Source organism: Limanda limanda, chromosome 20 (assembly GCF_963576545.1).
Source record: "Limanda limanda chromosome 20, fLimLim1.1, whole genome shotgun sequence".
Lineage (NCBI taxonomy): Eukaryota > Metazoa > Chordata > Actinopteri > Pleuronectiformes > Pleuronectidae > Limanda > Limanda limanda.
In genome coordinates, this window is record NC_083655.1 from 12,965,192 (window position 1) to 12,979,966 (window position 14,775).

The 14,775-nt window shown below is 47.3% G+C and overlaps 1 protein-coding gene across 2 annotated transcripts in view; it reads right to left on the reverse strand.

Moving 5' to 3' along the window:
- The window catches only part of zfhx4 (zinc finger homeobox 4), an 83,228-nt gene that overhangs the window by 47,486 nt on the left and 20,967 nt on the right, over positions 1 to 14,775 (reverse strand). For both annotated transcript variants that reach the window (XM_061094248.1, XM_061094249.1), the window contains exons 2-5: positions 11,516 to 14,057; positions 10,887 to 11,099; positions 10,134 to 10,428; positions 7,842 to 8,383 (exon numbers count right to left, since the gene is read on the reverse strand). In XM_061094248.1, the coding sequence (XP_060950231.1) occupies positions 7,842 to 8,383; positions 10,134 to 10,428; positions 10,887 to 11,099; positions 11,516 to 14,011 (3,546 nt within the window). In that variant the 5' untranslated portion in view covers positions 14,012 to 14,057. The remainder of the gene's footprint in view (positions 1 to 7,841; positions 8,384 to 10,133; positions 10,429 to 10,886; positions 11,100 to 11,515; positions 14,058 to 14,775) is intronic.

A 14,775-nucleotide genomic window follows, 5' to 3' on the forward strand; every position in this document is an offset into this window, starting at 1 on the left:
CTCTGCCAGGCAGCGCATAATGAAAGCGCCTCTTCAGCTGCAGCGTTTTGCATATTTTGCCAGGGGAAATCAAATGCCTCTCGGTTGACCTACAAGATGGCACACTTAATCCCCTCCCTGTTTTCTTGATCGAGGGGCGCAAGGTTTTTTTGCTTTGTGCGTTTCTCTTTCTGTCTGCTCTCACCTCTCCATATCACAACTCAAACAGTTGGTTGTGTATCACAGAGCACACACACACACACACTCAGATAACAGTTTTGGGACACGTCACGTTAGGTCTTGGTCGCCGGTGTCAAACGAAAAAAACAACCTGGGGTTGTTCAGTTCCGGCAACACGCAGGACCCCAACATTTTCTGCATGAGACCTGGGTGGGTGGGTGGGGTGGGGTGGTTTGGCTGATAGCGGTGGCCGCTCCGGTGCAGAGTTGCCTCGGCTGGTAGTGTTTGCGCAGGCCGTCTAAAAGGAAGAACATTGTTTTCCTCTGAAAAAGCCTCAGCCGCTGCTCCGCATACCAGCGTCCACTCAACATACCAATGAACTCTTTGAAGATTACTCAAATGTTTGCCTTTGTTCCCCCCCACCACCACCCCCCACCCCCCTCCCTCTCCCTCTCTCGCTCCCTCCCTCCCTCCCATCTACCCCTATGTCCGAAAGCTACACTCCTGGCAGAAAAAAGCAAAAAAAGAGGAAAAAGCACGGAGTTAAAGAAAAAAGAGGGAAAATCAGACTTTATATCTTTGCACTAAGATTCAAAATGGCCTCCTCTGTAGGGGATGGGCAACCGCTGAAAGGAGTAATCCTGCTTGCGGCCACCAGCAAAGTAAATCTAAACATAAACAATAGGGGGAGGCGGGCGTTAATGCTTGGCGTCGGCTGGGATGTTCGACGCAAGTCTTCCGTCTATCTGCCGATGGTGCCGGAACACGCTTAAAAAAATAAAAACAGTCCCGTCATCGTTCACCCGCAGCAAGTTCTAAGTCCACGATTAACGTTGGATCGCGGTTGTTTCCCAAAACGGGTTAATTTAACTAAATGTGCTGAAAACTCCAGGATCCCACCCCCCCTCCCTCCCCCGATCCCCTCCCGACCCAACCCCACATTAATCCCGAACAAGTAAGTGGGCTTTCTATCAGGTCTATTTCAAAGCATTAAGGATTACCTCACAGGAAACTAAGCTGCTTGAACTCGCAGGAGGTCAGCAGTATTGTGCCGCTGCGAGGTTGGAAGCGCCCAGTGGTGGAGACGGAGAGACAGCGGGACAGGTCAGCTCCTCCGTCTCCCAGCTCTCCAACAACATCCCCTCCATCCCTCTCCCTCCTCTCTCTCTCTCTCGCGTTCACCGTATAATCGAATATCTCCCACTACTTATCTATTCACTGAGCACCTAATGGTTAAAATCAATTACAGCTGGAATGCTGAAATGCCGAATACTGAGCCACATGCTGATAATGACGGAGAGAGTGTGAGGAAGACAGAGAGAGAAAGAGAGAGAGAGAGAGACTTGGGACTGTTCCAAGGAAGGCACAATTACCTCCAATCGATTGATTATTGATTTGGAAAGGCGTTGAGGAGTATTTCAGCTCAACTTTGTCCATATCAATATCCTGATAGATTCATGAGAAGGGGGGGGGGGGAAGCGTGATCTTGCTATCTAAATACCATCCTAGCGCTGACGTAACATTTGAGAGTATTTCAAGAAAAAAGAAGAGAAACTACTTATAACTTTGTCCCTAACTGACACAAGCGCGGGCTATGAAAGATTTTTTGAAAGCCTTTGTACGAATTAGGCGTTTTGATGTCAGGTGATTTCAAAAGTAAAGCTAATGAACTTACACAATGATATTTATCTGATTCCGCCGCCCATGTGATCCGTCTGAGGTGGCTCTGATCAAATCAAGGCATCAGAAGTGGAGGCGACGCGCCCACAGAGATCATATCTGAGATCACGCGCCTTCTTGATTATTACTTTGTTGTTTTTGGTGTGTTTGAAAACTCTTTGTATCTTTGTCTCGACGAGATGATCAAGGAGCGAGAGGAAATAAGGGGCCTGGGAGGAGGAGGAGGAGTGTGAGGAGGGGGGGGGGTTGGGGGTGCAAGGATGGAAGGAGGAGGAGAGAAGCGTGTATTTTGGGAAGGTATAGAAATATAACAAGTGTGAGTGGAGGGGTTCACGTGAGCCGAGAGGGGGAGAAAAAGACCCCAAAAAAAAGACAAACTCCTGCTTGTTCCTTTGTTCCCACTTCCCAGGGATGTTCCCCTTCCTTGTGGGGGTCTGGAAGACACTGACCCCCTCCTCCACTCTACTCACTCCCCTCCTTTCTGCTATCGTTCCCATACCTGTCAGCCCCGATCTGCTTCACAGTCCCCTGCACACGGACAAATGGCTTGGCCCAGGCCCGGCCCAAATAACCCACAGCCCAGAAAAGGGGTGGGAGGTGATTATGAAGAGGATCACATCTGGCTATTAATATGAGAAAACCAGCACTGTCCGTGGGTCTATGTCTTACACACCTTGGGGGGGAGAAAAAGGGAGCGACAGTCTGTTTCAGTCCCTTAACTAATTCACCGGACAGTCGAGAGGTATATGGAGAGGGGGAGAGGGTGGGAGGCGGGCTGGCTAGGGTAATTAAACATCACATATGAGTGTCAGGCAGGAGTTGGACCAAAGCTGGACACTCACACACACACACACACACATACGCTAATGCTATGCCGACCATCTGGTTAAGGCGTTGGAGGAAGAATGGGCGAAACTCTTATTAATATCTATGAGGATTATTAGGAAGAAAGGGGAGGGTGGGGAAGTCTGTCCATTCTCTGTCACACACACACACACACACAAAGCAACAGCAAGACACAAACACACACACACACACACAGAAACACACAGTTGCTTTTATGCTTTCATTAGTCGCTACCCTCCGCCCCCCCGTTTCCCCGGACCTCTGAAAGATTTCCATTGTAATCTGCACGCAGGTGAAAGAGGAGACGATTTGAATAATCTACTAACTGCCGTCTTTTTGCCTCCTGGAGAGAAAGAGAGAGAGAGAGAGAAAGAGTGTAAAAGAGAGAGAGGGATAGAGAGAGAGTGAGCAACTTGTAGAAGTGAAAAATGAAAAGAGAGGCCGACTGACAACCCCTCTCTGGCGAAAAACATCGAGGTGAACTCTTGGCGGCGTTCATTCGTCTCCATGACAGGAACATGAAAATCGGTATCTGGCGGTCAGGTCGCATCTTGTGTCTGCGAACGTCCCTCTCCGAAGAAGACGTGTCTGCGATGAAGAGGCCCGGGTCGCAAACCAGCGGACACGGGCTCAAGTGGAAAAACACTAACCTGATCACATGTGCAGTTACTGTAACCTCGAGGCTTGAGAACGTGCGTGTGCATGTCGCCGGTGAATGTATGTAATGCTATCCCGCCGCGCGCACATATGCATTTCAATCGGAGCGTCTCGTAAATGGCGCCGTGCATTGGAAGCAGATCCACTCTCTTATTTTTCTATTCCGGGCGACCGGCACAATGGCTTTTTATGCAAATCCATTGGAGTCAATCTCCTGTCCATTTTCCCATCACACGAGTCCAAATGACAGTCCAATAATTTGGGCTGCATATATATAGGGCCATTTGATTTTCAAATGAGAGTGGGCAGGGTTGACCCTTGCTAATAGCCAAGGCACCGCGGCAGACTTAATATCACAGATGCATAAGCATAGCCATCTCCGTCTGCAGCAGATGGAGGAGAATAAAATGTGAGGGAGCGAGGGCGGGGGGGGTTAGAAGATTGAAAGAAAAAAACACAACGTCTCTGGGTTGATGGAGAGAGAAAAAAGATAGAAAGAAAAATACAAAGGAGGCGATGGAAATAAGAAAAGAGAGGACTTCCTCTGATGCATCGAGAAAACCAGTCTCCTCTACTCCTCTCCTTCTTTTCTTCTTTGACTTCCATCCCTCCCTCCTCCTGTCACTTTAACCCCACCACCACCACCGAACCCCACCCACCCCTCGATTCTCTGCCACGGTGCTACCACGAGAATCATGGGTAATGAGATGGCCTATCTGTGGCTCCCCAGGGGAAATGGCAGAAAGAGAGAGAGAGAGAGAGAGAGAGAGAGAGAGAGACTGAGAGAGAGGATAAGAGAAAGAGAGAGTCAGAGACTAAACAAAGACAGTGGGTATAGGACAGACGGAGGGAGAGAGTGTGAGACATCATCAGGAAGACACAGGGGGAATGAAACACTTTCTTTTTCTTTTGTGTGTCCCACTAACAAAAAGCCTCCATCTAAATGTCATCTCTGCTCCATCGCTATCATAAAAAGTTTAGCATTTTATGAGACTAGGAGTTCAAAGAGGCGTGGGGAGGGGAGGGAAAGGGAAGGAAGGGGGGAAATAATACTAATAAAAGAAAGGAAAAGAAAAACAGAGATATGGAAATGTCCAATGTCCCGGACGTCCATTTCTGCTTGAATTATGATGGAAAGCGGAACAGACAGACAGGGGTGGGGTGGACGTGGCTGGAGACAGTTGAAGATTTATTCGGACGACCATCTGAGAAACAGGTGCCGCGGCCTGTGAGACACATTGTGCATACGTGTGTGTGTGTGTGTTTGTGTGCGTGTGTGGTCCTTGACCATGCCACATTGACCATGAACATTCTCAACTCCTAATGACCCAGGGGCAAGCACAGCCCAGTTCTCAACCTCAAAGCTCTGTGGACACACACACACACACACACACATGCTCGCTACAAACTCAACCCCCTACTTAGCCCTGCAGCACTGACAGAATGGCACTGACAGATTTACTCCCGTCTCCATGTGTATTAAGGCCAGTGTTTGTTATTAAAAATCATAACGAAGCCATACATCATCACGTTCGAGGCTAAGCTAAACACGAGCTCGGCCAGCTTCGGACACGCCGTTCCTCAACGCCATTTAACGCAGACTTAACTTTCGCAGGCCGCTCGCAGACAAACGTTAAAGACATATTCCATTTTGTCATTTACAACGTTTGACAGCTGTGATAATACTAAAGCGAGGCTCGATACACACGTTTCACTTGCAACTAACTGGAAAAGCACCCTGTGTGGAAGTATTCTCATTAAAACCAAACAAGGGACCAATCAGATTCCCTGCCGTTATTCTCCAGAAACCAGTAAATCGCTGATGTCCGCTTATTCCATATAAGGTCTCAACTTCCTGCGCCACCTGTTGTGCCCTGGACACCATATGACTTGATGTGCATGTGCTGCTAATGTCATTTTCCAAAGTCTGGAAAAGAAAAAAGAAAAAAAAACCTCTCTTTTAAACTCTCAATTCCCCTCAGAAGTACTGCAGTGCTGCTACAAAGCAGCCATAAAACCTCCTGAATATGCTTTTTGTTTGTATCTTCAAATGGTTTCCCATGCCATAAAGATATTCTGTGTTTCCAAAGAACCAGATGGTAAAGTCGTCAACACTTGGATCTTTTATGCGCCCTCGCCAAGCTACCTCCATCCCCATGTGCTTTTCACCTCTGCCAATACATAAAAGGAGAGGTGTTTTTCTGGTCAAATAAAGAAATGACTTTTTTTTCCTCTTGCTCTTGCTCCGCTGCTCGACGCTTTTCCTCTCCCCCCCTCTCTCTCTTGCTTTACTACCACATGTCCAAGGGTAAAATAGTGGGATTTCTGCCAGAGGCATTAAAAGCGTCATCTGTGGAACAGATTTGTTGAGGCCTGTGGGGTAGGTGGGTGGGTAGATGACGTACAGGGGTGTACGAGTGCACAGAGGGGGCATTGGGATGACCCTCGCTTGCCTTGTCTAAACTGGTGCTTGCGGAGGCCACTCCCTTCTTTTCTTGTACGGCCTAAATTCGGATCAAGCTCAGACAAACCGCTCTCTTTCATTTCTGCACTGTTGATTGTGCTTCTCGGATGTGCACACAAAATCGCGACTGATATAAATAGCCTCCTTTGCATGACGTCCGATTGTGCAGCGCACCCATGGTAACCTATTTGGCTATTGCGTCATATTAAATCAACTTAAACGACTGCCAGAAGTGTCTCAAAACTATGAAAAGCATGACACACACACACACCCCTGAGAAGGTCCTACTAATCGAGTTAGTCCTATGGTTTAGGGTTCAGCTAATGTCGGCCAAATTCGAGGATGTATATACTTTTTTTGTTAAGAATTTAGAGATGTACCACATTTCAATGCAATTAACAAACAATCCCTGAGGACAGACATCTCCAACTCATCCGATGCCAAGTTCAGCCTCTGCCAGACCGTCGGCCAATCCCGTGTCAATATGTACATCCTGTTTAAGTCAACTACGACTGTTTTAAATAACCCTAAGAATGCCAGCGTGCTTAATCCAGGCAAGCCTTGGAACCGTAAGAGTCAGTCACAGATTTCCAAATAAATCCAGTTCCTCAAATGTTAGTGTGCAACGCAGGCACCACAAATAATTTAATAAAGTCTAGTGGAACTGTAAAGATTGAGACTCTTTTTGTAAATTCAATTTAGCTGATTCACATTTCATCCAGAATCTTTGTTGCATCTCATCCTGTCTTGCGTCAGCCTTTTGTCAAATACAGCTGAATCTCTTAAATATAATACACATTTAATATATCAATATATAATTTAAATTGAATATAAATTCAGCGTATCTTTTTATTTCCTCCGTTTCTACATCTGAGGCATACAGACACACACACACACACACACAGTCACAAACACCTACCACAGCCAAATGTTGCATACAGTAGTAAAGAAATCCTCATTAATGTAATGCACTTGATCCTGGCCTGTAGGTCAAGGCCTCGGAAATGTAACAGCATCCTATTAAGCTGAAGGAGACGTCTGACAAACTAAATCACCTTAAATATATGGGAGGAAAGGGAGATGCCAAATATCGGCTGTGTTGGGATTTCTCCGCAAGAAACGGTTTATTTCTCAGAGTGTGAAGAGTTTAATTAGTTAAGTGAGAGACACGTGTGTTGGTTTGCCGCTCCGACGGGCAACTGGTGTGGAAACCCTGTCCCAGTCACGACCAAGGAAAAAAATATGTTGAGCTAGCGGCCTAAAAAACAAGGAGTGCTGTATCTCTGTGTACATGAATGATAATGTAAAGAATGTGCGGGTGTGTGGAAACATCCGTTTTAAAGAATATTGTCTGTGTGTATCTGTGCCTCACCTCAGCATGACATATCAAAAGTTATATGTATAGAATGTGGTAGGATCCACTTTCATTGTACAACTGTTCCCACACAACAGATCTTAATACGCGTCCGCACCCTTATCTTGAAAACAAATTCTTGAATTATTCCGGAATTATTTACAGCTTGAATAACAAGCAGCTGAAGAAAATCAAAACTGCGAAACATCTGAAACTCTCTGACAGTTCGTGACATCTGTATAATTAATGGTGACAGTAGTGCCGGCCGGTCACAGGCAGATAATTTACCCATAGCTGATGAAAATCATCCTGGGTACGGTGACCTTTCCCCCCCCCCCATCTCTTTCATTCCATTTTCATGGGAACTTTTTTGTTGTTAATCCATGTGAGGCTGTGGTTAAGAGGTTGGGGGCAAATTCTTTGTAAACAAATACACGTATCGTCTTTCTGGATCCGAACGAAATATGAGTGGTGCTCCCATCAGATGTATACAACTGGAAGAACTGCAATGTGTGGTATTAATATGATGTCAGTGTCCTGCAAAAACTATTTAACCTCAGAATATCTTGAGATTTTCTTCCTCCCATGTAGTTTTGTATATCACCGATTTTTTTTTACAACAATCGAGAGGAGTTCTGTTTGTGCAGGACACTCACGAACGGTGAATGTGTTTTTCTTTACCTTGTAGAGACGGATGGCTGCCTCGTGCCTCTGGTTGGTGGCATGTAGCCTCAGTTTATCCACGCTGTTGCTGTAGTAGTCACAGGCGTTGCACTTGAGGTGCACCGGGTTGCCAATGGCCACACACTTTAATCTCCACTGGTTGGCTTTGCCTCCCTCCTTGATGTGGGCCACCAGCTGGTGCTTCTGCATGTGCTTGTCTGTCTTGCAGTGCAGCTGAAAGTTGGCCTTGAGCTGCGTGTTGTAGCTGCAGAGCTTGCACTGGTAGACGTCGCCCACCACGCAGCGCCACTCCTCCTCGGGCAGGGAGCGCTCGGCGCTGACGTGGGCGTTGAGGCCCTCCAGGCTGTCCGTGGAGTAGCAGTTGCACACGGCGCACTGGTAGAGGCGCAGCGAGGGGTCGTTGATGGGCGGCGACAGTGAGGAGAGGGAGGGGTCTGACGAGGACATGCCCCCCAATCCGCCCGAGGACACCAGGGACAGGTCATCCGCCATCAGTTGACCACTGGCAATACGCAGCTCAGCTGACAGGTCGCTATTCACTGCGGAGAAAATGAGGGAAAGAAAATAAAAAATCATGTTAGACAGTGAAAGGAGAAAGGGAGACAGAGAGGAGTTTAAATGGTGGAGCCTGAAGAAGAGTTACACACATGGAAGCACAGAGGGATAACATGTCAGAGAGAAAAGCAGACGGTATGCACAGCAGGACGAGTGGTACACAAAAACAAAGAGCTATGACAGAAAGACAAAGCTCTGGTGAAAACGAGAGCCTCACATGCATGTGGAGGGATAAAGGACGGAGAGAAAGAGAAAAGGCTCTTTTTATTTAATGAAATTAAGTGTGGAGAGAAAAGTGAGTCTTCTATGCAGGCCTCCCTCACACAAAAGGATTTGATAAAATAAAGCCGCACAGAGGAGACTAGCGCTCCTTACAAAGTCTTGTCTATAAAAAACCCTAATAGGATTGAATCGGGATCAATTACAATCATCCTTTTCAACTTGCTAACTCGCTCATCAGGTAGCTTTAATTACTGCTCTCAGCGATGGTGGGACGTCGGTTTCAGGGCTGCAGGCTTTTCTCCCATTGACGCGCAGATTTGAGAAAGCTGATCAATGCATTACACACGTTTTCTCTCTTTTCTCCTCCCCGCCCACCCACCGGATAATGAAAAAAAAAGCAGATCTGCTATTCATACAAATGTAATTAACTCTTCCGTTTGATCCCTTCATTGTCTCTGTGTGTAAGTTACCAGGAGCTCGTCATGTCTTTTTTTCTGGATGATATTTCAGTGTTTGGAGAACAGAGGATTTAATAGCTACGTATTCATTTTTTAAATTTTATATTCTGAACGCAGCGAGTAAGAACAATTTCTATGTTTGTATTCTGGGTCCAGAACATGGATGCAAATCGTGTCCAACAAATTTGGTGCACATCTGAAATAGTGTCTTTGCATATATGCATGTAAACATAACCCATGCATGCATTTTGTGTGTGTGCGTGTGTGTGAGTATTTGAATACACTGTCTAAATATTCTGCTCACCACACCATCTAAACCTATGTACAGCTGCACTCACTATGGGGAGCTGTGTGTTATGAGTGTAATTCACTGCGAGTACATCTGCTGGCTGGGCTGTGACCTCCACACTAGAGGAGGGAGTGGGTGTGTAACACTGCAGGGTCATTGTTAAATCTCCCTCACTCCTACGGGAATCCGCTTCCTGCTGTGTGAGAGAGTGTGTGTGCGTATATGTGTGTACTTGTGCGTGTGCACTCTCTCCAGGGTGAGTGAAGGTAGGGTGGGGTGTGTATGGAGGGGGAGGGGGGGGGGATTAAGCTGACTTAAGAAAATTACAATTGAAAGATTAAGAATAATTCTCATGTGGCGTCTCATAATCATTTTTTAATCAGTGAGAGGGGTCAAAGAAAGGAGACAATGACAGAGGGACAATATGAGAGAGGAGATAAGAGGGAAAGAGAAAGAGACAGCGAGGGTGCAGCGGGGGGGGAGGCGAGGCAAAAAGGATGGGCGCAGAGAAGGAGAAGGTGAGAGGGCAGGGAGAAAAATGGAGGGCGATGAGGAAAAGGCACAAAGATAAAAAAAACAATACCCAGATACATGAGATGAAGGAGATAAAAGTGACTAAGTGAAAGATGAGCACAAGAAAAGAAAAAAAGAAAAAAGCTTGAGGGCAAAAAAAATTAAAAAGGACCCTATTTAGTTCTTTGTCACACCTTCGGAATGTAAAACTTGTCAGACATATGCATCCTTGTGTTTCACAGTGTCACTTACCGAGACCCGATCCCAGAGCAGCGGCGGTGGCCGGGTCGAGCTGGAATGGGTTCATCATCATCTGGGCTTCTGGGCCACTGCTGCCGGCCGGGCTCTCCAGCTTCACTCCTGCCAGGCCCATGTTCTGAGCCAGGTAGTACTGGTAGAGCTCTGCCTCGGCCGGGGCCAGGCCCAGATGGAGGCTGTGCTGGATCTGCTTCATGTTCTGCTGCAGCAGCATCATGTTGTGCATGTGCTTCTCACTGGTCATATGGATCCGCAGGTTCCTCGCCACGTTGGTCTCATAGTCGCACACCTATCGGAACAAGGTGGAGTGAATTAAATGTTAAAATGCATTTGAACTAGTTTATTATCAACATCACAGCATTATATTTAACTTGAATTTCAAATACAATGAATAACTACCATTATTTATTAAAACTATAGTTAATCCATCATTTAATTTTATATAAAACTACAAATAACGGCAGAGACTACGATAAAAACATCTTAATACCTTATCCACAAAATTGCACTGATGTAGGCGTTTTAGTAATGCATCCATAATCGTGAAATTTCTTCGGGTTTCTGCAATACTTGCGCTTAATGCTAGAATGTGTGAGAAAATCCGTTTCATAATGACCAGGGGTCAGATGATGTGGCCAAGAAAAATAATAGAGCCAGTGACGCAGAGTGGTATAACTGGCTCATTGTGTCGACAGTGCAACAAGCAAATTGGTATGTTGCTGCCACATTCTCTGTTAGTTTCATTACCTCGCAGCGCCAAGTGGGCTTCTGCTTGGGTTTGGATGGCGAGGGCACACCGCAGCCTCCACCAAGGCTGGCACTGGGCACAGGGTTGGCATGGCTGTGGGTGTACGGCGTCTCGGTGCCACCATTCTGGAGCGTTTGGACATTGTTCAGATGCTTGTCCGACTGCATGTGGATGCTAAGGTTGCCTTTGGTGGTGGTTGAGTAGTTGCATACCTAGAGGGTAAGAATTAATACAGTGATGCATGATAAATGTGATATGCATTTTGAACAAATATCATAGATGACTAAGAATCACAATTCAGATTTTTGACCTGAAATCTGTTGACACAAAGAGGAAGACAAACATATTGAATTTCTCCTTTCCTGTCTTAACATTGAATTTCCAATCAAGCAAAGATGTCCTGTTGTAGTGATTACCATTACTGCCCAGATGCCTGTGACTGTAATTGGCTTCAAAAACAAATGGCATTGTATTTCTAAGATTCCAATAAATATTTTCTATTAACATGTAGAACAAAACCTTAGGTAAGATCAAACACAAGGAGGCTTATAAAATCAAACCTAAAAGGAACATAAAATGTAAAGGGAAAAGAAAAATCCATAAAGATAAAAAAAATTGATGGACAGACCTCGCAGCGGAAAGGCTTGTATCCACAGGTATAGCTTTCGCCCCGGGCTAAACGAGGATGAGGCTGTCCTGTGCGGCAGTACGCACATGATCCACCGGACTCTGGATGTTTCTCCTTCATGTGAGCGTCCAGCGTCTGCTGGTACTTGTAGTGCCAGTTACACTTGGGACACTTCAGCGTCTTGCAGGAGTTGCGTGAATGCATCATCGTCATATGCCCTCCCAGTGACCGTGAGGATCCCAAGACTGTGTCACACTTTGGGCACTCCACCCCACTACCAGGTGATCCTTCACCTGGACCAGGGGTACCGGGCGTCCCAGGAGTTCCAGGCGTACTTGGATTTCCTGTGTGTTGATACAGAGGCCCTGGACTCTCATCATCTCTGCGCAACATCATCATGTCAAGGGGGTGGGAGGACGGCGATGACCCATCACGTCCTGCCAGGGTTTCACTGGTTGAATCGTTGCTGCTCTCCCGCTCTCTGGCAGCTGCCAGGGCAGTGGATAGGCGGCTCTTCTCCATCTCTAGCTTCTCACACATAGGCAGGGAGGAAGAGGAGGCTGAGGCAGGGCCTTTGCTGTCACTATTATACTTTAGCACACTGTTGGAAAGGGGGGAAATACTTTGGTTTAAGAGAGGGAAATCTTTGCTACTGGTGCTGTCGGCCCGCTGGCCTGTCATGGCCATGTTCATGGCCCGCTCCTCCTCCTCATCTGCCTCCATTTCTACTCCACCACCATTGGAGTAAGCATCGTCATCCTGCTCTGAACTTTCTCCTCCCACTACACCGGGCTCCCGCTTGATAAGCGAGTACTGGCTCAGGTCCGGCCCATTGGGTTGCAAAGTGCATGTGTCCCTAACGTGGCCTTTGCAGTCACTATCAGAGTTCCGACCTTCCAGGTTACCAGCAGTGGCAGCAGCAGCAGAACTCCCGCTGGAGGTTCTGTGGGCACCAGCCCCTCCCCCGAGGTTTGGGTTGGTCTCAGCCTTTGGCATGGTTTGGGTTCGGGGGATTTGGTCATTGGAGGAGCTGCTGGCACTGCCCTTCAGGAAGGCAAATCCTGCCTGAAGGGAATCTGCATTCTCCCCACTACTGTGGAAAGCATTCCACAATCCACGGAGCCCCGTGTCTGGCCCTAGGAAGTTGGCAGGTGTAGGAAAGTGGGGTAGCACAGAGTTGGGGGATTTTTTTGGTTCCAGAAAGCTTATAAGAGGTTCTTTGTCCTTGCCGATGCCCTGGATGATGGCAGAGACATGCTTGTTGCTCAGCAGTTTCTGCTCCTGATCATTCAGGGTCATACGGTGGTCATGGACAGCGTGTGTCACGAAGGAACGGCTGTAGCCAAAAGACAGCTTGCACAGGAAACACATCAGCACAGGCTTCCGCCGCCCATCAGCAACGCAGCCCTCGAACTTGGACAAGTCCACATTGTTAGGGACATCTTTGGACACACAGGAGTTTTTGGCTGCACCATCCGCTGTAAGATAGTCTTTGTCATTCTTGTGGCGGAGGTCATAGACACGGAAACTGTGCAACATGGGACCAGCGCCCACCAGCCCTCCAGCTGAGGTATTTGGGAAGGAGGGGTGGTCAGCCACTAGGGATTTAGGCCCCAGGGATGAGGCGATGTGGAAGGTGTTTATGATCTGGGGGTAGAAGGACATGGGTGCAGCGGGCTGCTCCAACCGCTCCCCCCCTGGGCTCAGGCCACTCTGGCCACTGCAGGCCTGGACACTGGGGAAGGTTTGGGGGGACAGCAGGCCCCTGAATTGGAGAGACCCAGAGAGTCCCCCCTGGTTGCCACACTGCTCTTTGGAGTCCTCCAGGATGAAGGCAGAGCCATCGGGCTGGTAGATGATATCACCACACAGATTCTCCACATCGCTATCCTCTTCCATTTCCACCTCACTGTTCATTTCCCCCATTTCTGCACCACCCACCTCACGCTCTCCTTCATCTTCACTCTCATCCCCTACCATCCCTTCAACTTCCTCACCCTCCTCCTGACCTCCAAGGGTAGGCAGACGGGCATTGGGGCAGTGGTGCTCCATGTATTTTTGTAAACTGGAGAAGGAATTAGAACATTCGTTGCAGGGGATCTCCTTTGCCGGCGCCACGGGAGATGTGGCTGGGGCAGAACAGTCCGAACCCAAAACTGCTCCTCCTCCTACTCCTGGTAAAGTCCCAGCAACACTCCCTTTGTTACTGGTAGTAAAGCTTTCTCTCCAACTCTGTTCAGTTAGAGGGTCGGTGGTTGCACTGACAGTGGTGGGGGTAGCAGTGGACAGCGGGGTCACAACAGGCTGTCCAAGGCCATTCTCCGGCTCTCTAACGGCGGCAGGAGATGATTGGTTGTTGTTGTTGGCGTTGTTGCTGTTGGCGACACTGGTCTCCATGGCCATGAGGGAGTTGTCCTCGGCAGCAGCGTCCAACCTCTGGCCACCATGTTCCTGCTGCCGTGACGACACCATAGGGGGAGAGTCACAAGTTGCCATGACGACCACTACATAGGGATCTCATCTCATCCAGCCTAACAGGGACCTGAGTCGGGAAGAAAAGAAGAAGAAAGGACGACAAATTTAGTAAATGTTGTTTTACATCATATATCGTATGTTACATTTAAAACACCAATTACTTTATTGTAATTCATTCCAACTCACACTCACCCATCATTCAATCTCAGTTTCAATTACATTCATTGTCTCATTCAGATATGATTGATTCTTAAAGTAGAGGGTGCTGATTTTAACACTGGAAGCAGTGATCAGTTATTTTAACCAGTCCTAAGAGCATATGTTTGTGTTTTCCTCAAGTATGAGTTATTATCCCACTGAGAGAATGTTTATCAGGGCCACATGATTTTGTTCCCCCTGCACAATATCCTCACAAATCAACTCCAGTAATTTGGCAGTGTCTTGAATGCTGTCGGGAATGATCGTGGCAAATGTTTTGGAAGACACTTCCTCCTTCAATACTAATCCAATCCACTCTGGATCGTACACACCAAAATCTCCTCAGTTGGAGGTTAGATGGAACAAAACACGACAGATGTCTACCTCTACATTGCTTACCACTGCAAAATGCAATAAGCTAGCACCAGGAGAACTTTAAAAAAAAAGTGGAGAATCAAACTGTTCCCACTTGTATATACGTCTTACACGTGACAGACTGGGATAGTTTGTAACAACCAAATCCAAAAAAAATCCCAGGTTTTGTATTCTATCAACCTTAGGGACCACGGCTTGGAATAAGGGGAAAT